Source organism: Cimex lectularius, unplaced genomic scaffold (assembly GCF_000648675.2).
Source record: "Cimex lectularius strain Harlan isolate CLEC.00 unplaced genomic scaffold, Clec_2.1 scaffold154, whole genome shotgun sequence".
Taxonomy (NCBI): Eukaryota; Metazoa; Arthropoda; class Insecta; order Hemiptera; family Cimicidae; genus Cimex; species Cimex lectularius.
Window position 1 is genome coordinate 755,859 of NW_019392807.1, and position 24,147 is coordinate 780,005.

The following is a 24,147-nucleotide window of genomic DNA, read 5'->3' on the forward strand; positions in this document are numbered from 1 at the left end:
GATTGTTCTTGCTGAAGGGCAAGAACAATTCAATTACCACAAATTAAAAACGATTTTCATTCAAAAAATGAAACAAGTGAAAAACTCAGGACTGATACATCACTATAAATAATAATAAAAATCCAGTGAATAAAAAAAAAGTCTAAACTACATTCTGAAAAAAAATGGAAATCATCATTTACTCATGTTACTTGACGGAAAAAATGAAATTCATTGTTGTGTAAGTAAAAAATTAATTCACCAAAACAATGAAAAATATTAATTATGTACATATACAGTAAGATCAACTAATATTGTATAATGAACACAGGAGCTATAAAAATTACAGTTGTGGCATGTTTGTATCACTCTTAACCCTTTCAGTACGGTGAGGTGATATCGCACTCTTGCTTCTCCCAGCGAGGTAATGAAAGCACGCTCACCCCTACCTCTACTCAAGTACTGCAAGCATGATATCGCATGCTTCGCTTTACTTTTAGGCTTAAGTTCAGAACATTCTAGACCTTTAATAGAAATGATGAAGGTGTGGTATGGAGATTCGCTTTTTGTAAATAATAGTTCTACCCACACATTTTTTGTTCACAACAATCCGGATTTCGAGTATTAAACGCTCATCATCAGGTTGAAGGAGTTACAAACACATCAGCATTTATCTCTATGTTTAATTGGACATTCTTTTAATTTCAAATTTCTCAAACCAATCTAGTTTACTCCAAACTATTTCAATGGCTTTTATTTCTTACTTTTGTTATAATAAATTCGTAATTTTTTTTTTCTTTTGGTAGAGGGGATCTATAAATTTTTAGTGATTTTTTCATTCTTTATTCAATGCAAGATCAATAATAAAGGAAAAGTTTCAACAAATGTTTCTCTTGTCTAGTTACAATTGTTTTTTATATTAATCATGAGAGAAATTACGAAAATAACCAAATGGTCAAGAATAGATCAGCAGTTTAACTAAAAAACAAATGGATGTGTTTGCAATTTGAATTATAATAAAAAGAGCAGTTGAGTTTATTTCAAAATCATTTCATCCAATTTTGGATTAGTACACATGTATTTAATAATTTTTAAAAGTGGATTTTCCACATGGATAAAGTAGTTTTTCGTTTGTATTTTGAAATCAAAGGAAACTTATGATAAAAGATTTGTATAACAAAATTTATATATTACCATATATACACGCTCAAATGTCATTCATTAAGAACTGCTACAGCCAAAAACATTATCGTTAATAAAAATAAAACAAATAATAAAAAATAATTTCAAACTATGTATATGCAATCCAAACCAACAGGGTAAATACTACTTTTCTCAGATTTGTAAACATACATTTAACGATTTTTTTTTGTTTTTTTATTTTGTTTTACATGCTATACAGATCTATTCAAGTTTAATTTTTATCAACTATATCTAAAAAAATGTTTACAAATCAAAGATTTATACTGTTAATAAGTATAAGTTATACACAACAAAATTTAATGTACAGCAGGGGATAAAAATGGATAATTGCACAATTTACAAAATTATCAGTCGAAAAACCACAATTTATACATTATTACATGTCCCTAGGGACCCATTAAAGCTTTTTTATACAAAGTGTGTCAACCAAGAAAATAAACAATGGGATGCAACATGCAAATTAACATTTTGTTAAAAGATTGCCATATAAATGATAAAAAGTTTAGAATACTGGTAATTTAACAATAGACCCATGAATATATATTAAACAAAGCTTTATTATAATCGACATTAATAGACACTTTTTTTTTTTTTTCTCAAACATACATGAACTCATTGTAAGCAGTCTTGATACCAATTGTAAATAAATAAGTAAAATAGTAACAATCTCAATACAAGAAAAATAAATAAATAAAAAATGCAAGCTCTGGGAGAAATAAGCTTGTCTTACAAATATTCATGGTGCGATAAACTTTTTTTTTTTTTCAAGTACAATGAACATTGCTTATTGAAAGGAAAACAAACTTATTCACTAAAATCAATAAATTGCACATCGGTTTCATATTGCAATCTTCCTGTCCGAAAATTAAAGACAAATCACAAAACGTGTTTTCTATATAAAAAAAAAGTTTTCATTCGTCAATTTTACTCAGTTCGATACACTAGATACCAACTTATTGTTCTGTGATGAAATAATTGGCTGAATGAAAGACTAAAAATGATTTTACTCATCTTATTTATAAAATTAGCAAAGAATTTATTTTTGGAATGAAAATTCATCGTTGTCTGTAAAAAGACTAAAAAAAATACCGAGCAGATATGACAAACGGCATTCTCAATCGCTGAAAGTAATACAACCTAACTCTTTACGTATATTCACTAATTTCGAGGTCCGCTTGACCAATTAATATATTACAATTAATTAAGGATTTTAGTTGAGATAAAAAAGCCAATGGCACGAGCGGGATTCGAACCCACGATCTTCGGCTTGATACGCCGCTGCTCTACCACTTGAGCTATCGTGACCTCGCAGCGGCGTATCAAGCCGAAGATCGTGGGTTCGAATCCCACTCGTGCCATTGGCTTTTTTATCTTTATGTATAGCTATAAACCTATAGTTGACGCAAAGAAAAACCTTAAGTCCATTAATTAATAAAAAATTTGTTAATTGTTAACAATAAAATTTTATTTTGTCTTAATGCATGTTTTAGTTTTTAAATTTAGGCAAAACAGATGAAGCCCCATTGTTTATAATAATAATAACAACAACAACAAATATTGGCTGTATTACTTTCTTTATTGACCAATTTACATTTCCTTATTGAAGAATTTTCCACTAGAAATTGTTCTTAATCCAACAAATGCCAATAAAATCATCATACTTTTGTGTCTAATCATAGAACTGAAATAATATTGTTTCCATCTTATTAAAACAGTACGATCACTACCTCATTTTGAAATTGAATGGGGAAATGTGAAATTTAAATTAAACATTTATTAATTTAAGAATTTGGAAAAAAAACCGACCTCAAATAATCATCTCAATCAAAATAGGCTTGAAATTGCTACACAATAAAACACAATTCTACTCTCCAAAATCAGTACTACCTTGTGATGATTTATAAAATAAAATAATTCAATTGTATAAAATCCTACTACCTGAATGATAAATGGTTTAAGTAATCAGTTCTTATACTATGAAACTATCTAGTCACTTTTAATTAATTATTTTAAATTATTTACTAATGAAAATATACAAGCTTTTGAACAATATCAATTTATTTTCTTCAGAATTTAACATTATATTTTGAAAATGTTTGTAACAATTGCATTAATATTGATGGTTTACATGTCATAAAAAAAACTAATTCAATATTTATTTTTTATATGAAATTAAATTCTTCTTATGAAATTAAAGAATTTTGTTATACAAAAGAGTAACTATTATTCTTATGTATGATTGTGTGTGGGTTTTTTCTGAAAATTTAATCTCAAATTTTGAAATAATAGGCATCTATTTAACCGACTTACCAAGGGAACCTTTGAATATTATAGTTTTGGGGGCGTAAGAAGACTGGAGGAAGTTTGTGCATGTGCCTTGGAATCGGCGACACTTCCGAACGCATATACGGAGGAGGCGGACATGGTGAAACAGGAGGCGGTTGCACATAATTGGCGGGAATCGGCGGTGGTTGTAACAACGGTAGACCGCCAGATGAGAGCAAACTGCGTTCGACTGAATTATGAAGCATAGGAGGAAGAATAGGAGGAGGCGTGAGAGTGATCAAATTTTTGTTTAACTCTTGTTTCTCACCATAATTGGGATATTTGAAGTCCCTCAATTTTCCGGCGTATTCACTTTCTACATCATTACGGCAGTAAAACTTTATCGTTTCAGTCGTAATAACTGGGCCTTTATCTTCGCTAATAGTGCTAGAAATGTCTTTGTTATCTAGTGTTACGTTTCCTTCGTTAAAAGATTCGTCTATTTGTAAAACCGAGCTTGTGTTATAATCGTAAAAACTGGACGAAAGAGCTTCACACAAATCCATGTCAACATTTTCAAAATTATCATTATTTGAATTTGTTGGGTTTTTGGGCACTGTATTTAGAACATTACGCTGACCGACAGTAGATGTATCCTTATCCACATGGTTGTTTTCATTATAAAGACGGCTGGAATCCGAGTAGTCTCCATCTTTACAATTGTTGCTACTGTGTTTTGAACGGTTGTCTTCTTTAGAAGTCAATACATTTCTCAAAACATTCTGTAACAGGTGATAATGGGAATACTTTCTAATTTTCTTTTTTTTTTCTTTTTGTAAATTTTGCAAACAAATAATTGTATTTTCATTTGTATCTTCTGAAGAAAGATAAAACGAAATCAACTAAAGTGAAATACATTAATTAATTACGATATAATGTATCATAAAGCAAGTCATTGATTACATTTGGACAATATTGACTGTTTACTAGTTAATATTTGTAGAAAAAACACAAGAATCTACAGACAAATTTCAACATTTATTCTATGACATTCCTCTGAAAATAAGAAATGGGGAAGAGAAAATGTTTAAAAGTTAAAATATTCTCTCGTAGAGATTAATACTTGTGGCTAGGACCTTTGAATCTTTTTAATATAAAAAGAAGAAACAACAAATAATAATACACATGTTTTTGTGATAGTTTTACTGTATTCAATTTATACAACTGCTGTTTTTCTACATGTTAATTATACTTTTTTTAATTGGTTAATTAAAATTTAATCAATGGAATTTGATGATAAAAGAAAAGAAGAATAAAGCCTAAGAATCTAAATTAATACCAAAAATTTATATTAAATGATGAAATCCTTGTAGAAATTGTAATCATTGTTCAAGGCATATTTTGTGGCTACCTACATTATCCAGGTCCATTAAATGATTACACTAATCCGACATTCCTATGCATCTATTTTACAGTCAAAAATTATATACAGGATGTTTGACTACTCGTGTTACAAACTTTGCCAGTACATACTACATTCAAAATGGAACCAAAAAGTTCTAATTAATTATGGTCCAAATCTCAATAGTTTCGAAGTTACTCAGCTTTTTCTGATTTTTTAAGATTTCACTACCTTGGTACAAATGAACAATGATAACTCAATAATAATACTAACTAAAGGTTTTTGGACAAATCCATTGACACCACTGAAAACTGCGTTAAATTTCCAATAAGAAGTGATAAATTCTAAACTTGTAAACGTTGGCAAAATAAGAGTTTTAGTAGCCAGAACTTATCGGGTTGTCCGGAAAATAATGCAGGATTTTAAGTTTTCATTAAAAAAAATCTATATAAAATATTCTGTTTACGTTTACAGGATTACTCATTTGTATGAATGTCAACACTTATTAATCCTCTTCCAAATGATATTGTTTGTTTACCTCTGTAGCATTCCGCTACTTGGAAATAATTCAGTCATCCTTATAATGTCAAAGCGAGAATTTCGTACGATTTTCTTTTACGAGTTTAAACTCGGCCGAAGCGGAGCCCAAACGGCTAGAAACATTAACCAAGTCTGGGGCGAGGGTTGTGTTAATGAGTGCACTGTGCAAAGGTGGTTTAAAAAATTTCGGGAGGGAGATTTCAGCCTTGAAGATGAAGAAGGTCGTGGAAGGCCTTCCTCTCTTAATGATGATGTTCTGCGATCAGTGGTGGAAGAAAACCCCAAAACAACTGTTCGAGAACTTGCAGAGCAACTCAAAGTCAGTAAAACGACCGTCGCTGACCACCTCAAGGCGATTGGAAAAGTGAAAAAACTCGAAAATTGGGTTCCACACTCATTAAACGATCGCCAAAAAAATCAGCGCTTTGATGTTTGTGCATCACTTCTTTGTCGAAACAAAAATGACCCATTTCTGGCCAGAATTGTTACATGTGACGAAAAGTGGATTCTCTACGATAACACTAGACGTTCTGGACAGTGGCTCGACAAAGGAGAAGCTCCAATACATTTTCCAAAGCCCCCAACTCATCAAAAAAAGGTAATGGTTACGGTATGGTGGGCTTCATTTGGTTTAATACACTACAGCTTCTTAAATCCTGGCGAAACCATCAATGCTGAATCATACTGTAACCAAATTAATACCATGCATCAGAAATTGGCAGTAATGAAGCCCTCTTTGGTCAATCGGAAAGGGCCCATTTTGTTGCATGACAACGCTCGACCACATGTGTCACGTGTAACGTCACAAAAATTATTGGAGCTTGGCTATGAAACTTTGCCTCACCCACCCTACTCTCCGGACCTCTCGCCTACTGACTACCATTTTTTTAGACACCTGGACCACTACTTACAACACATAATATTCAAAAATCAAACGGAACTGGAAAATGCATTTATTGACTTTATCAATTCTAAAAATTCTGAATTCTACTCAGACGGAATTAATAAGTTACCAACACGTTGGGAGAAATGTATTGAGAGTATGGGAAATTATTTTGATTAAAGAACATTGCTTTAAAGTAACTAGTTTCTTTTTTTTTGTTTAATACCAAAATCCTGCATTATTTTCCGGACAACCCAATAGAAAAATATATATATTTTTTTTTTATGAAAAACTTTCTATGGTGATTCTAAACTAAGTTTTCCAAACCTAGAGACCAGAAAATTTCAGAAAACATCCTCCATTTAATATACTTTTTATTGGTGTAATTGCTTTTTTAATTACATTTTTAAAAGATGAAGAAATTGATGAAGTAAAGGAAAAACTGAGGTTGACAGATTGGTAAGGTGGAAAGATTAATAATAACAAAAGATAAAAAAAACTTAAGGAAATTTTGAATGAATTTATTAAACTTTTTTTAATTTCGATTCGAAATGCTCTCCACCCCCCGCAATGGACAAACGAACCCATTTTCTCATATTAGCCTCCGTAACTCGAAAGTTAAAGTTTTTCAGCAGCGGACAGAATCGTTTAAAAGGTTTGGTAGTTCATGGTAAACTTCAATCTTCATGGATCCCCCCTGCACACTTGCAGTATTTTGGATTCGAACCCAAATTAAAAAATGTTTAATAAATTTATTCAAAATTTCCTTACGATTTTTTTTTTTCATTTTTCCACCTTACCAATCTGTCAACCTCAGTTTTTCCTTTACTTCATCAATTTCTTCATCTTTGAAAAATGTAATTAAAAAAGCAATTACACCAATAAAAAGTATATTAAATGGAGGATGTTTTCTGAAATTTTCTGGTCTCTAGGTTTGGAAAACTTAGTTTAGAATCAGCATAGTAAGTTTTTCATTAAAAAATAATAATATTTTTCTAAGTTCTGTCTACTAAAATGCTTATTTCACCGATGTTGACAAGTTTAGAATTAATCACATCTTATTAGAAATTTAACGTTGTTTTCAACGGTATCGACAGATTTGTTTTGGAGTCATCATTGTTTATTTGAAGCAAGGTAGTCAAATCTTAAAAAATCAGCGAAAGGGGAATAACTCCGAAGCTGTTGAGATTCAGACTGTACATAGTTAATTAAGACTTTTTGGCCCCATTTTGAATGTAGAATCTACTGGTAAAGTTTGTAAGGTAGCCGAACACTCTGTATACATTTTTTAAGTTATTCACGAAGATGTACGATAAGGTCAAGCTATGCAAATGTTTTTATATTTTAGTTACAAAATTTAATCTTAAATTTATAAAATATACTTCAAGGCTTATCTTTGGTCCCCTTCCCAACAAAACTGGGAATTTAACCGTTAACGAGTTAATTTTAATTGTGACACCCTAGCACAATCACTAAAACCCTAACAAAAATCACGCTAATACCTGAAAATTCTGTACTTCTATCTTGAATGTAATGTGCCCAGGTTTATCATTACTATTCAAACTAATTTTTATTATTTATGTACAATTACTATCTTGGTTTTCTGATAAAATCAACAATTCCAGTTGTTACTGTGTGATAAATTCATTCTCTTATCAATACCCATGATTCGTTCATAATCAATGATAAAACAGATAAAAGAAAATTAACCGAAGATTTTTTTTAAAAACAAAATCCTAATTTTATAAGTACTGTCACCGAATTTTTATCCTACATCAATACAAGAGTCTAACACTTATGAAACTAAAGTACACATTTGAATCAGTTATTTGCAAGGCATTAATTTACAATGAAATTATACAAAAGTACAAGAAGAAATGATTTGAGTTTAAATAAAAATATAGATAAAGTTGATCTATTGATAACAAAGCTGATTAATAAATAGTTTGAAATTAGGCTACTACAAAATCACACGATTTATTAAAAATTCTATAAAATGTTTTACGCTCACCAAAGGAGTAATGACAAAAAATAATTTACTAGCCAAACGTAACTTTCAAACAGCAAAAATAGTACTACTTTTTTTCTACATACAGGCTGCAATATATTTTTTATTGTGACTATAAAGAATAATAGATTAGCTAAAAGTATAATTAAAAAAGAAAAATAAAGATATTGAGATAAGCAGATAAAATAAATAAGTAGGAAAAGTAGAAAATATAAAAAATTAAGCTAAAGGTTGAAAAGAAAATATATAGCAGTCACTGACAAAAAAGAGGGCAGATTATAGGATTCAAATTTAACCCCCTGGGGAGATTGAAAAAACCTAAGCAATGTTGCTAAAAAGATCACTCAGTTTAACTCACATATTACCTAGATCATGCTTAACCCTACTTAACCTAACCCGTCCCTAACTCTACCTAACCTAACTTGTCCTTAACCATACTTAACCTAACACAATCCATGCTAATTAAGCTAAAGGTTGAAAAGAAAATATAGCAGTCACTGACAAAAAAAGAGGGCAGATTATAGGATTCAAACCCCCTGGGGAGACTGAAAAAACCTAAGCAATGTTGCTAAAAAGATCCCTCAGTTTAACTCACATATTACCTAAATCATGCTTAACCCTACTTAACCTAACCCGTCCGTAACCCTACCTAACCTAACTTGTCCTTAACCATACTTAACCTAACACAATCCATGCTCACTCCTTAGTAATGCATAAAAGTTTGCTAAAGAAATTTGTTTATTACTGAGTATCAGTGATTTAACACACATCTATAGCTTCCATTATACAATCACCAAAATCTCAGCAATCAGTACTTTCTTTTATTTAGACTGTCCTCTTATCAAAAAATCTACATATAAAAGCATTATTCAAATTAGAAAGAAATCAATGGACAGGCACATTACATGAAAATTTGTTATAAATTTTTCTTTTGTCGGACTTAGTTTTTTAACTAATCTTGATAATTATTATTTTATTATGTTTTACAAAAATAAGTAAATAAATCTACAAGAGATCTTTTAAGACTCAGTGGAAGAAAGAGAGACTTTGGAGTTGACTACAAGAAAAAATTTTATTGCTTAAACACACATCAAAGAACCTACATATAAAAGCATTACAAAAATTAAATAAATCTCAGTATACATCAATGAGCAGGCACATTACATTCAAAAAATTTTCTACAAACTACTGAAATTCAATGATAGTAGAGACAAGAACAAAATAAAATTAGTATAAAACAATATTACATACATTTTTATCAGTTGATTCTGGGTTTTTTGTGGGGCTTGCTTTCTAACCAAAATGCCAAACATCAAATATGACAGGCTATACTTCCATAAGAAAATTGAAAATTATTTCTATTAGCTGATTTTCTATCAAAAACATGAAACACTCGACTAAATTTTAAGATCTAGTTGTATCAAGCATGATGAGCGAGTATAAAATAATAAATTTTAGTTTATATTAATCGATTAAGAAGTGAACTTTTGTTGGATATGATTTTCAAGTTTGCTCTTTTGTTGTGCATATCGAAATAGATAAATCCTTGACAAAGAAAAGAACAGAATGTAATCACGAATGACAAAAAGTAAAAACAAAACAAAAGATTTTTTTAAAATTATCCTATAAATTTATCTTGTATATGAAGGTATATCGTATATAAATGAGACTTTTACGAAAGCAAAATTTTGAAGTGAGTGCTGCTTTTAGAGTACTGCATTGGATGTCAGGATTGAGAGAGCCATTGGTCACCTGTTCTGACCAGGCAGAAGCCCTCAAGATGCCAGAACTGGACATAAAACCAGCAGAAATTCTTCAAAGATTGACTCCTTAATTTAGAGAACAACAACAAATGTGTGGTAGATTGGCCTTTCGACAGAAGTCAAAGTCTGCTAACTTTCAGCCCACTGTGACCATCCTATCTACAGCCCTGAGATTTCTGCCAGCAATTTCGAGATGACACGATGTGACCTTTCTGAGCAATTCGCTCCTGGCACAACTCTCTTTGTTTTATGATATTGGGTTCTAAAAAATCCAAATCTGCTGGGAAAATAATGTATTTCCAAAGCAGGAGGATATTTGATTTACCATTGACCTAACCTATTTTTAAAAAATCCATTGAAAAACTAAAGAAATTGCAGTATGTAGTAGCCATGAAATATTCTAACCCTTTAGGCAACTCTTCTTTAAAAACCTAAAAAATCAGACTTTAAAGCAAAACATGCATTGAAAACTTTCTATATTTCTCTCTCTCCTTTAAATTTATTACACCATACGTTTAAAACTTTTTTTTTCTATTTTAAAAGTGAAAATTTGTTACTTGGTCTATATTTTTATTTATGCGCCATATAATAATTTGTACATTTCCTTATGAATCATATCAATGAATGAGTATCAAAACACAGAATTTGAAAATTATGGACAAAACATACAAATAAAATTAAAAACCATGCCACTATAATATAATATTGATTAAAAAAGCAAAATAAATAATTTCAGCAGGTATAAACAGAAAGATTATAAAAATAAAAACTATTAATAACAAATTTAACATAATCGCTACAAACTGTTAAAGCCCACAGTACTTTGCATTCAAACAAACAAAAAAAATATATACATTAGAGAATAAAAAGTCAGTAAAATAAATTTTGTGCTGTTACTGTCCATGCCATGCCCAAGCAATCGCTACTTCATAAATATGTGCAAATAGGTGAAAATTTTCAGTTTTCTTTTTCCAAAATGGTCTGAGTAACTGTCTGTTATTGTTAACAAGAGATAAATGTTAAATAATCATTGACTGCTTTTTTGAAGTTTTAATTACCAAAACAAAACCATTACCAGGTAATCATATTCTTCTTCAAAATTGCTTTGATTGTAGAAAAAGAACATGGTTACAAAAAAAAATGAATAAAATAAAGACAATATGATAATTACCACTGTCTGGGGCAGCTGTGAAGATGTAGGTTTCATTTCGAGGCGGCCTTCTGAAAATTTATGAAGCGCTAACCTCTGGTCCTGAAACAAATATACTCTTTCATAATTTATTTATGAATGTATTTATAATAATTCAATTGTTAATCTTAATATTTCTTTGATTTTCGGGTCTTAATTTAAGAAGATAGATGTAGTAACTTGAAATAATTTATATAAGCTTTTTAATATTAAAATTTGGTATTCAAAAATCAGTAATAAGGTCAATTTGAAAGAAACAAAACAGCTTCGTCAAGCTTTCAAAGAATATTCTGATTACTGATTTATTGATTTGTAATGGGTGAAAAAAATTGCTGTGAAACTTCATCGAAAATGGAGTAGAATGCCGCCAGAGCAGGTGTCCTGTCTCTGTTTAATACGGAGTTATGATTGTACTTGTGCTTTTTGAAGAAAAAAAATCGGAACTTATGCCATTAAATCGCGTTTTCACAACTTTTACCTAATTTATTCGCAGTTTTGACTCTTTTATCCGGCTAAAAAGTTGGTAAAATCTTACCCCCTGTCAAGAGAGTTTCTCTTACAAATAAATATTTACAGGGGAGTCAGTCAACCCACCTTCGCGTTCCAATGAGAAGCTGCTCAATTTTGAACATGCGAAAAACGTGAATTATATCACAACTAAATATTATCCTAATAAATACTGTAAGAAAATAATTTTAAATTAGTGATTAATTTGTATGTCAAATATTATTTACGTACAAATTTAAAATAGAATGTAAATAAAAATCTGTTATATTATTTACGCATTTATCTCCAAGTTTAATTTTCACATTTTTTTATTTCAAATATCTCAAGCCAATCTAGTTCCCTACCTTTATTGAAACTGAGTAACCCTGTTGTATTAAATTTAAATTGAAATTGAGTTTTGTTTCATTTAGATAGTCCTGAAAATCTGAAAATTTGTTTGATCTAGGCAAATTTTTCACTCTCGTTTTAATTTCTCTGCCGCTATGTCCTATATATTTAATATCGCAATCATTACAATTATGTTGGTAAATCCCACTTTTTGACAAGTTGTCAACCTTGTCTTTGGGTTTTGGGTGGCTGTTTCTAAGTGGACGTGTACCTCTAAAAGCTATTCCTTAAGCTAAACCTTAAGAATTTTACCTACTTTTTCTGGTAGTTCACCAATGTAGCAACGAAAACCCAATGATTCATTAGGGGGCGATTCTTTTAAAGTTAATAGGAGTGTCAGTGGACACAGCGTTTTAGGTGTTGAACGGCGCTGTAAGGTATGGTCCAGGGTTCGAATGCAGAACTGGACATACTTATAATATTTTTTGTAGATGAAATACCCTCGTTGAAAAAAGTCAATTTTTTTATTTTCTTTACTAGTAACATATTGATAAATATATTTTGATATCCATTGTTTTTAGCCAAGATTTTAATTGTTGTAATTCTTTTTTGTAATTAACAGGTGTCAATGGGACTTTCAACCAAATGAATCCACAACCTTTTTGGGTCCATGGTTGAGAAGAATCTGCTGATATCAAAGTGTCTGTAGTTGTGGGTTTTCTATATACGTCTATACCAATTAGATTATTTATTATGGACAGTTTTAACCCTAAAAAGTTTTAAACGACCATCTTTATTGATTTTCCAATGTAAAATTTTTACTAGGATGTTAAGAATTAATTAATTGGAGGAATCCTTTTAAATCCTCTAGTGATCCCGATCATACGCGTAAAATATATTCTACAGCTTTTTCAAAAAAGAACAGACTTAATTAATTTATTGTTTGATTTGAAAAGAATTTTTTTTTAACTATGAATATTTCAGCATGAAGTGGGGATTACGGAGAGCCCCCATTGTTCGAAATCTGGATCATTAAAAACAACAAACTGTGAGTAAGAACTGTCTTTTGGAAAGATGGGCATACACGTGTACAGAGTTGAGCCTATTACTCCTCTCAGTACACCGGCACTCGATAATCACCTAACTTGGGTGTTAGCAGTCCGGGGACAGACCTCACTCTTATCCATCCAGCCACCTTTTTTTTAAATTCCTATTTACCATTCACTCAGTAATGGTGGTGTACATGATATTCCTCCATCACCCTCCACAAATATTATACAACTAATGTAATTGAGGGTCGATGGGGTATTCTGCCATCAGCCCTCACACAAATAAATACATTCACTCTCAACAACCACTAAGGACAGAAAACTATCAGCAATATGCCCAATAAAACATCCCAGAATCCAATCCAGGAGACCTAAATAACTGTGTGCTCAAGCAAAATTCTCATTATTGGATGGTATTCTACACACTCGTTAAACGAAGCCAAAGAATGGCACCCTTCAATTAGGTGGGGAACAACATGCTGCAGGCTTTAATCCAAAAGTAAGTGTAAAAGCTTACCAGCTTTTTTGACTAAAAAGTTGGTAAAATCTTACCCCCTGTCAAGAGAGTTTCTCTTACAAATAAATATTTACAAGGGAGTCAGTCAATATGAATGCTTTTCATAACATATCCACTTGCAAGTACCAAATTGCAAGCTTTTAGTTGTGTTAACCTTGTTTGACCTATTCTTAATTGGGTGGTATTGAGTCCTCTTCCACAAGTCAGATCAAAGAAGCATTTTCTTTTTAAAAAAATCTCAAGTTGATTTCACTAAAAATTAATTATAATTGGTGCATGAAGGATTGTTTCTCTATTAATATGACTATATTACAAAAATATTAATTATTATTCTAAAAGTAAAGACTTTTTTAGGCTAAAAAGTTGGTAAAATCTTACCCTTTGTCACGACAGTTTCTCTTACAAATAAATATTTACAGGGGAGTCAATATGAATGCCTTTCACAACAAATGTCAACTTGCAAGTACCAAATTGCAAGCTTTTATTTTTATTTATTTATTTCTTGGGCCATAAATTAAAAGCACTAATTTTAAAAAATCCCTTTTGCTTGGAATTGTGGAAAATTTTTGTTAATTTTAACAATAAACTCTTACTCTTTTGTATTTTTACACAAAAAAGCACATTAAAAAGGAAGAAGTCTTTTAAAAAAACAGTTTAAAAGTTAAAGCATTTTAAACTGTTACAGTATACATATAATGAACATATATTGATATATGAAGTTTTATGAACATAAAATCATTTTTAAAAAGTCCAGAAGGATAAGACGAATGAGTTTATTCAAAGAGTACTCCAGTTTTTTAAAACCCCTTTGGAAGAATGTTGTGAATAATGAAAATGTTAGTAACATGTCATTCCTAGTAAATATGCATGGCAACTTCAATAAATAAAAATGTTACCAGGCTTGGATAAGATGACTCCCAAGCCGTCTTTTCTACAGGCGGTACTGGTTGAGGATTATCATATTCAGTGTAAACAACTTTGTCAGGGAGATCTGAAGTTTGGCTGCGGAGTGCATGTTCTTTTCTTAAGTCGTATGTCGAATCAGCGGGGAATTTTGTTAAAGAATCGGCTTTTACCCTTTTAAAATCATCCAACTTGTTTGCCAACGTGGGATCTTTCGACGCACTGCCACTCATAAAGGATCCATGTGAGGGAAAATTTACACCATCTAAAAAAAGAAAAAATTACAAAGATAATATATAAAACGTTAATAGAATTGATTTAAAAATTAAAAAAGGCTAAATCCTTATAATTTGCAAATAACTAATAAAATTTAATGAAGCTGTAGCAATAAAAAATACAATCCTTAAGAAGAAAATATATAATTGAATCAAAAACTGAATAATTTTAAAAGTGTTTAAAAAATGTATCACCCTCACTCAACGTGAGGATAAAAAATTAAAATTAATAACAAGGTTTTTTTTAACTTTTTTCATATTTTACACTTTCTAGCTTTTGTTATTCTAAAAAGAAACTTACATTACTATAAGTTTAGTTAAGTTTAATTAAGTTAAAGTTAAATTAGTGTGGCCTAACTAAAAAAAAATATGTATATATGAAAATGCAAAACTTACATTCTTGACTATCCGCAGTTGCTCTTTCTTTCTGGTGCCGTTGTAAAATTTCCTCCAGTTCTTCCATTTTGATTTCTAACTTTCTTTTCACACCCTTTACTCTATTTGTAAAACATTTGTAAGCCTAAAAAATAATCATACGTATATTATCTCAGTAGAAAAAATTTAAAAACAAAACCGGCAGTTCAAGAAATTCAGTCACCAAACAATTTGATCTTTCATTACTAACATTTATTCTTATTTAAAAATATACAGCTTTGTGTGTGAATTGAACAATTGTCGTCGAGAATCCAAACCGATTACACGACATTTGAAAAATGGCAAAAAGGAGGGAAAACTCATAAGGTGGGGTTGAGATAGGAAGTTGATGTCCGAGTGGATCGATGTCACGATAGCTCAAGTGGTAGAGCAGCGGCGTATCTAGCCGAAGATCGTGGGTTCGAATCCCGCTCGACACGACATGCAAGAATGACACAATTACATAGAAGGCAAACACTTTAAGTGAGTAAAATACTTTGATTGAATATATAAAAAATATATTTTACATTGTATAAATTCACTTTTCCACATCCAAAATGTAATTGTTATATGTAAACAATGTTTGTAAATCCCAGGCCCTGAAGATGATTTCAATAAAGATCGAAACGTTGGCATGATAAAGAAAATGTTTTTCTGAAACCTACATCACACCAGACCGCATCTCACGATTTCTGAATAATTAATTATAAAATGTTCAAACTTACATTAACTACTATTTTAGCTTCTCCGTAGTCTCTTTCATAGTATTGGTCACCAGTGTCAAGGAGATCGAGCAATCCTTTTCTTTCCTTAACTTCAGCCTCTAATGCGTTTATATAAGCGGTCACTTTTTTCATAGTTTCATCAATGTCGCTAACAACATCTTCGCTCGCTTTTCTATCTATATTTTTTTTTTATTAAGTATTATTAACAACTTTATTACAATTATAAAACGAAAAATCAAACCTTTTAAAGTTGTTTGGAGGCCTTCTATATCACTAATCGTCATTGAACTTTCATTCATTATTTTCAATTTATATTCCGTGTCTTTTTCTAGATTTTTGCAACTTTTTAATCTTGAGTACAAAATTGAAGGCTGCAATAAAAAAATAATAAATAAATACAAATATCACCTTTGACTCACTTTTACACGACTATTAAAATAAGTATACAAATAAAAACTCACTTGATAATCTTCTATGTCCACTCTTGGATTGGATTTGTTGCCGTGAGTTAACAAACCACTGAGATCAACGAGAAAAGACTCATCATATATATTTCTATCATCCCAAATCTTAAATAGCCTCAGGATTTTATTTCTTATCGATTCATCTCTAAATATAATATATTATATAGTGGATAGTTTATTCATCGATAATTATTTACTCTTACCTAACCATGGTAGTCGCTTTTTGAAGCGCGGGAGCGAAAGCATCCACGTACGGCAACTGCTTTCGTTTGCTGTACTGAATGACATCGTTGGCTAGATAAAACATCAGGACTCTATGGTCTGTCCTCACTAAAAAAAATATATATATGAATTGTAAAACATTGTTTTGTTTTATAAATTATATTATTATATAAATTAAAACAAAACTAACCTCGTTTAAGAACACTAAGCCATGTAGATACTATTTTGGAATAATGTTGTTGGTTAAACAAACACCACGAAGATAGAGATGCAATACTATCGTGCGTATCTTTGAGTTGGTATAATTTTTGTTCAAAAGCTTGCTCATTAAAAGATTCCATTGCCTTTTTACCCTCGACGCCCGTCATTTGGCAAAATGTTTAACTAAAACATGCATAATATAAAATAAGTAATGATTCTTTAATGATTTTATAAAAACTTAAGTAAATTTTAAAGTAGTTTAGAAAAATTTTTATATTCATTATCGTTTTTATGTTCATTTTAATCTATACAATATAGATCAAAATATCACAGATTTTTGCATGGTGGTTTGTCTTTGTGTTATATTCATCAATTGTAAAACCACGTTTTTTAAAAAGTGATTGGGTGGCGGGAGAGCTTCAGTATTGATATGATGTTGGTAATGGATTAAGTCTGGATTTATTCACTTTCTATTCAATGCTATATAGCATTTGTAAGCGGAGTAAAACATGTATGTAAATTTTTATTAACTAATGTGTTTGTACAATTTTTTTTTGTGGGTCCACAGTAGGTTTGTGTGGGTATTGAATAGTTGTCATTGTTCACTATCATCTGGTATGGTAATAAGGATACTAGGAAGCGGGGGTTTGTGCTCGTTATCGTCTGAAAATGATTGTTAATTTATTTTCTTGCCAGTGTTTTTTCTCTTAACTCACAAGTAATAGTACATGAAGTTTTTTGTCAATCTGATTCATTTTGCCAGCATTTTTCCTCTGAACTCACAAGTTATTGTATATAAAATTTTATGTTGATATTATTCATCTTGACAAAGTTTTTTTTCCTGAAGTCACAAGTTATTGTACAAGAAGTGTTTTGTTGGTATGATTCGTCTGGCAAATGTTTTGTTCCTAAAGTCACAAGTTATTGAACAAGAAGTTTTTGATGACCTGATTCGTCTTGCCAGTGTTTTTTCTCTGAACTCACAAGTTATTGTACATGAAGTTATTTGTTGATCTGATGGTGTATATACTTTTATTACAGGAACTCGCTCAATTATCGACATAATTTATTATCGTCAACTGTTATAATGTTATAATAAGAAAAACGCACATTTCTTGTCAGTTGTGCTATTATTATTGACAATTATAAAGCAAGTTGATTTTTGTTCAGATGATGAGTGACGAAATATATCCCCCCCCTAAAAGCAGTGCTCAGGGTTAATTGCAGCGAAAATGCTATAAAATACGAATAAAATCTTAACATAGTTTACTTTTTACACTCCGATTTCTCCCTCCCGATGTTAAAGCTGTGATTCACATCATCATGCCGAAAGAACATAAAAGAGGTATGAAATCATTCGAAACATTCTTTAAATGAAAATTTGTCAGAATTTTTTTCTTCGTGAAAATCTTTGTCATAGCACTGAGGCAAAATTAGGAGAAAATTTCATTAGCTGGAAAATTACGAGGATGTGAGATTAGATCTGACCATTAAAAAACTGCAATACTACCAGAAAGTTGTGTAGAAAAAATTGTTAAAACTGTGGATAGACTTCCATATTCAATGTTCACTAAAAATACCTGCAATGATGTAAAAGTAATTTTTTTTATTACTTAATGTAACCATCCTAATTTGTACATATTGTACTTTATTTTTTAAAACTTTAAATAAGTGAATAATTAATTTTGTTTTTTAAACAGACATACAGTAAATTTCTACTAATGAAAGAAATGTGATAACTTCTAATTTTCCAGCAAGAATAAATCCAAGTATAAATAAATACCTTGAGAATACAGCCGGCAAAATATTGGTGTTGATCAGAACATAAAAGTGGCAACCGAAAAGGTACACAATCATTTTAAACATTGCCCTTACATTAAATAAAAGGCAATGTGTGCACCATTTGCAGCGCACTCCGATGTATAAATCATGTCATTATCAGCCCTGAAGTCAAACGTTCTGCAATAGAGAAAAATAAATCAATTAGGTGGTAAAGAAAGTGAGAGAGTGGGAGGGAAAAGAAAAAAAAATATAGCATATTCTTCCTTCAAATTTTATTTTTCAGACATATAAATTTATTTGCAGTTATTTTTCTGTAAGAAAAGTACAGAACTAACAAAACCAATAATTATTGAGGTGTTTTTTTGTTGTTCCTGTTATACTCATTTTCAACAACCACTGCGACTAAACTGATTTTTGTACATTGACTGTACACTATATAGATACCTTGGAAAGTGCCCATTACTTAAAGAATTTAAGCATTTTCCAATTTGAGAAGTTGCTACTTTAAAACAAAATAATTTCTTGGTCTAAAGTTTGCTTTGAACAACTAATCAAGACGATCTGAGGGTAGAAACTAAAACTGCAATGAGATAAAAACAAAATTAACTATTTCCCTGGTCATTGAAATTAATTGTGACAAAAGGAAGTAAACGATAAATGGGGAAAATGTGGCCGATAGCTAAATTGATAAATCTTAAATCATCCAGCCAGCTTTTACTGGGATTTCATAAAATTTCAAGATGTTTAATATAATATAATTTAGTGGAAACTGTAAAAAAAATTTGAATGGTAAAAAATTGTAATAGGATACGCTGAATGAAGTTGAGTATGATCACCTGAGATCATCCCAGCCTGCATGTTCTAACAGGATTTGTTTTGCCATTTTTCAATTTTTGGAGTTTTCTTTATAGCCCGGACAAAGTCCCTTCAAAATCCAAAGGCAGGCCAATTTTGTACAAAAATAATTAGACACTGTGAAATGGTGAGTATGTTTGAGAAGTCTTACAAACCGCAAGTAGTTGGTGCTAATAGGCCAAGTGGTTCACAAATATTCAGCGGAACTACAAAAAATGTTTGGCACTTTTTATCGATGTATATATGCTCAATACTGTGCATGTATGTACATACATACTATGTGTACAAAATCAAACTTATGACATCTCGTGGCAATCCACAAGTAACACCCACCTCGGGTTTTGCAGTCTGATGTTGGTCCTGTCCTGCCACCGAAGTTTGATTCCAGGAGCTGTCAATAACCCTGGTTCTTAAATCTAGACACAATTTCACTCATTCGCAAAAACATTTTTTCCTATTTACATACTATTCACACAATCAGGATGGAGTGTTTGATATTGTAACTAATCTAATTGAGGATCGACAGGGTACTCTATATTCCACCATGGGCTCTCTCACACTACACATTCAGACTAATAAATACATTCACTCACAATAAACACAAAGGGCAGACAAAACGAGATATCTATATGTGCTGCATACAATAATACAGCCCTGTTTCCTCCACAAATCGGAAAACAAGATCCAAATACTTGCTGCCAAGCTCTATCACAATTCTCATATTGGGTGACATTATTTCACGCTCTCCAAGCCAAGGAATGGCACCTTTCACTTAAGTGAGACACATCGAGCAAGTAACTTCAATATTATCAAACAATTAATTAAGGTTTTAAGTTGAGATAAAAAAGTCAGTGTGACGAGAGGGATTCGAACCCACGACCTTCGGCTTGATACACCGCTGCTCTACCACTTGAGCCATTGTGACTTCGATCCCCTCGGGCACCAACTTCCCATCTCAACCATACCTTTTTGAATTTTCCCTCCTTTTTGCCATTTTTCAAATGTCGTGTAATCTATTTGATTCTCGGCAACAAATGAAATGGCCACGGAGAGCTTTAATGAAGTATACTTCATTTTAATTCATTAAATTCACTATTTTTTGTGGTCCGCTTGACCAATTAATATCAATCAATTTTTATGTCAACTTCAACTCAAAACCTTAACCTTAATTAATTGAATTTAATTTATTAAAATGAAGTATACTTCCCTAAAGCTATCTGTTGCCATTTCATTTGTTGCCGAGAATCAAATAGATTACACGACATATGAAAAATGGCAAAAAGGAGGGAAAATTCAAAAAGGTGCGGTTGAGATGGGAAGTTGGTGCCCGAGGGGATCGAAGTCACGATAGCTCAAGTGGTAGAGTAGCAGTGTATCAAGCCGAAGGTCTTGGGTTCGAATCCCGCTCGTGACAATGACTTTTTTATCTCAACTTAAAACCTTAATTAATTGATTGATATTAATTGGTCAAGCGGACCATGAAAAATAGTGAATTTAATACTATCAAAATTGAAAAGAAAATGTGATTTGACAAAATTCAGCCACCAAATGTGTGACAATTATTTTTTATAGTTTAAAAAAATGGATAAGCTAAACTACAAGAAAATTGAAAAAGCACAAGGGCACATCTGAGACATAATCATCACAAAATTCAGATATTTTCAATATATCTGAATTTAATCACTTTCCAAAGGCGATTTGGTGAACTTCAGCCACAAAACATATGACAATTACATGCTGATTTTGTCTGACATTTTTTCCAAACTCTGCAGGTTTCCATTTTGCTTAATTGAAACGCATTTGACAAACCAAAACAGAGACAATGGTCATACCAATGGTATGACATCGGAATCGACAGGTTGAGTTCATCGCAAACACAGATCTCAAGAAGAAATTTCACAAATTAACAAACATGAATTAACAAAAACTATTATTACCACTCGGCAAAACGGTGGTTATCTGGGTACCTGGACACATATGTCTAGAGGGCAACAAAAAGGCGAGGCAGCTAAGTCCAGGACAACCTCTTGACTTAACCACCACGATCTGGCCCTCTGACGCTAAAAATGCAATAACAAACATGACTAAAAGAAAGGGGCAGCATCGGTGGGCTGGATAGGCAGAGCTGTCGCAGGACCCGACTCATAAGGCGTGTACATACTAAGCAAATCACGGCCAACGAAAGACAACCAATATATCCGACCGAACATTGGCCATCCTTGGCTCATCCTCATCAAACCAAGGGTTTCGGTCATAAGGAATCGTAGTCAACAATGTCAACCCTTTTGATGCTAATGCCGGAAGACTGAACCTTGACCAAGGCCAACCACTTCGTTGGTTCAGATTAGTCTTCCCTTACATACTAAGCAAATCATGGCCAATGAAAGACAACCAATAAATCGGACCGAACGTTGGCAACCAACACATTGGCCATCCTTGGCCGGTTAGGGATGGGATCATCAAACCAAGGGATTCGGCCGTGTGGAATCACAGTCAACAATGTCAACCCTTTTGATGCTACTGCTGGAAGACTGAACCTTGACCAAGGCCAACCACTTCATTGGTTCAGATTCGTCTTCCCTTACACACTAAGAAAATCCCGACAAAGCGGTTAGTTGTCTTTCATTGGATGTGATTTGCAATAACAAACATGACTAAAAGAAAGGGGCAGCATCGGTGGGCAAGATAGGCAGAGCTGTCGCAGGACCCGATTCATAAGGCACGTACATACTAAGCCACGACCAATGAAAGACAACCAATATATCAAACCGAACGTTGGCCGCCAACACATAGGCCATCCTTGGCCACCAACACATTGACCATCCTTGGCTCATCCTCATCAAACCAAGGGATTCGGCCATGTGGAATCACAGTCAACAATGTCAACCCTTTTGATGCTACTGCCGGAAGACTGAACCTTGCCCAAGGCCAACCACTTCATTGGTTCAGATTCACCTTCCCTTACACACTAATCCAATCATAACCAACAAAGCGGTTGGCTGTCTTTCGTTGGACATGATTTGCAATAACAAACATGACTAAAAGGAAGGGGCAGTGTCGGCGAGCTGGATAGGCAGAGTTCTCGCAGGACCCAACTCATAAAGCACGTACATACTATGCAAATTACGACAAACAAAAGACAACCAATGTATCGGACCGAACGTTGGCCACCAACACATAGACCATCCTTGGCCACCAACACATTGGCCATCCTTGGCTCATCCTCATCAAACCAACGGTTTCGGTCATATGGAATCGTAGTCAACAATGTCAACCCTTTTGATGCTAATGCCGGAAGACTGAACCATGACCAAGTCCAACCGCTTCATTGGTTCAGATTCATCGTCCCTTACACACTAAGCAAATCATGACCAACAAAGCAGTTGTTCGTCTTTCATTGGAAGTGATTTGCTTAACATGAACACGCCTTTAGAAGAAAAGTCATATTCGCTCAATTAAAAATAGGGCATGCAAGTTTGACACAGAGACACTTTCTTTTGGGCCAAAGCCTGCTGAACAGCATGTAGAAAAAGGTTTCTCGATCTGTCCCACCGAACTGAACGATGCAATTCCTGGCTTGATTCCATGATGAAACGGAACTCTCGAAAGCTTCTATGCGGAAGCTGCCATTTTATTTTTATCATGTCTTCAATTGGATTTTAGCATCAGAGGGTCGGATCACGGTGCGACGTCCCTCCACACAGAAAAAGAACCAACATAATCGACCAATTAGTTATAAATATCGAAGAAAAGATCAGATGTTCATTTAATGTTAAAATAGCATTTTGTTTTCAATTATATTCGTTAATTTTGTAGCATGGCGAAAAAAAATTTTTAATTGTGAATTTATTAATTTTTTTTTTTTTTTTAATTTAAGTTAACAGTTGTGATAAAGGAAATGCAGAAAGCTAGTTTTTGTTCGTTATCGCGAATATAGAAAATCTTTAGATATGCAGACTTATCAACAAAAATAAATAAATTTTAATAATTTAAAATGTATAAACAGCTCGTTGCAAGTTGGCCGTCGGGTCCTGGAATGAAAAGTCCCATTGACGGAGGACCGAAGTGAACAATCGGCGATGAACACTCGCCAAAATTTTAAAATGAGAAAAAAAAATTTTAAATTTAAAAAAAAAAGAAGCAAAAACGTTCAAAACTGCTGTCAACAATAAATCCCAAGTCGGAGACTCACCGAGTAGATGATAAATCGCCTATTAAGAATTATCGGGCTGTAGAGACGAAACGGAGCCGCGCCTCCTAGCGCACCGCCGATCGAAATAGATGTAAAAACATTATTTATTTATTTTTCTTTAACAATTGTATAACTTATAAACAAAAAGGGGTGCCGAGTGTAAAATGGCTTCAACAACAAAACTGAAAACAGTTGAAACTGAAACAGCGCCAATGCAGACTTGCGGAGGTGCGACACAAGTGATCCAAGGGAGGTTTCCATCCGTGTCGTCATTGTCGCCGTTGGTGAGGAGTGAGGATGACGCTACGGCATGACGCTATCGTCCTAATCCAAACATCACAGATACAATAATTTCTTCACAATTTGCACTTTTGTCTTAACAATTTTACATTATTATAACGTGCAACAACCCCAAAACATTCAATTAACAATAAAACATTGAAACTGTCATAATAAAAAAAAAATTAAAAACCCCCCGTTGA

General features: G+C 32.3%; 1 protein-coding gene across 4 annotated transcripts in view; it reads right to left on the reverse strand.

Moving 5' to 3' along the window:
* LOC106664726 (regulation of nuclear pre-mRNA domain-containing protein 2) overlaps positions 1–23,893 on the reverse strand; it is a 29,195-nt gene extending 5,302 nt beyond the window's left edge. Inside the window, exons 1-11 of one of the 4 annotated variants that reach the window (XM_024228145.1) lie at positions 23,666–23,892; positions 18,620–18,795; positions 16,826–17,019; positions 16,617–16,743; positions 16,411–16,558; positions 16,191–16,320; positions 15,950–16,125; positions 15,207–15,330; positions 14,529–14,800; positions 11,215–11,295; positions 3,776–4,229 (exon numbers count right to left, since the gene is read on the reverse strand). In XM_024228145.1, coding sequence (XP_024083913.1) covers positions 3,776–4,229; positions 11,215–11,295; positions 14,529–14,800; positions 15,207–15,330; positions 15,950–16,125; positions 16,191–16,320; positions 16,411–16,558; positions 16,617–16,743; positions 16,826–17,003 — 1,690 coding nt within the window. In that variant the 5' untranslated portion in view covers positions 17,004–17,019; positions 18,620–18,795; positions 23,666–23,892. Of the gene's footprint in view, positions 1–2,510; positions 4,230–11,214; positions 11,296–14,528; positions 14,801–15,206; positions 15,331–15,949; positions 16,126–16,190; positions 16,321–16,410; positions 16,559–16,616; positions 16,744–16,825; positions 17,020–18,619; positions 18,796–23,665 lie in introns of those variants that run through there. The other 3 variants (XM_014390697.2, XM_014390696.2, XM_014390694.2) reach the window with 3 other exon arrangements.
* Between the last annotated feature and the right edge of the window lie 254 nt (positions 23,894–24,147).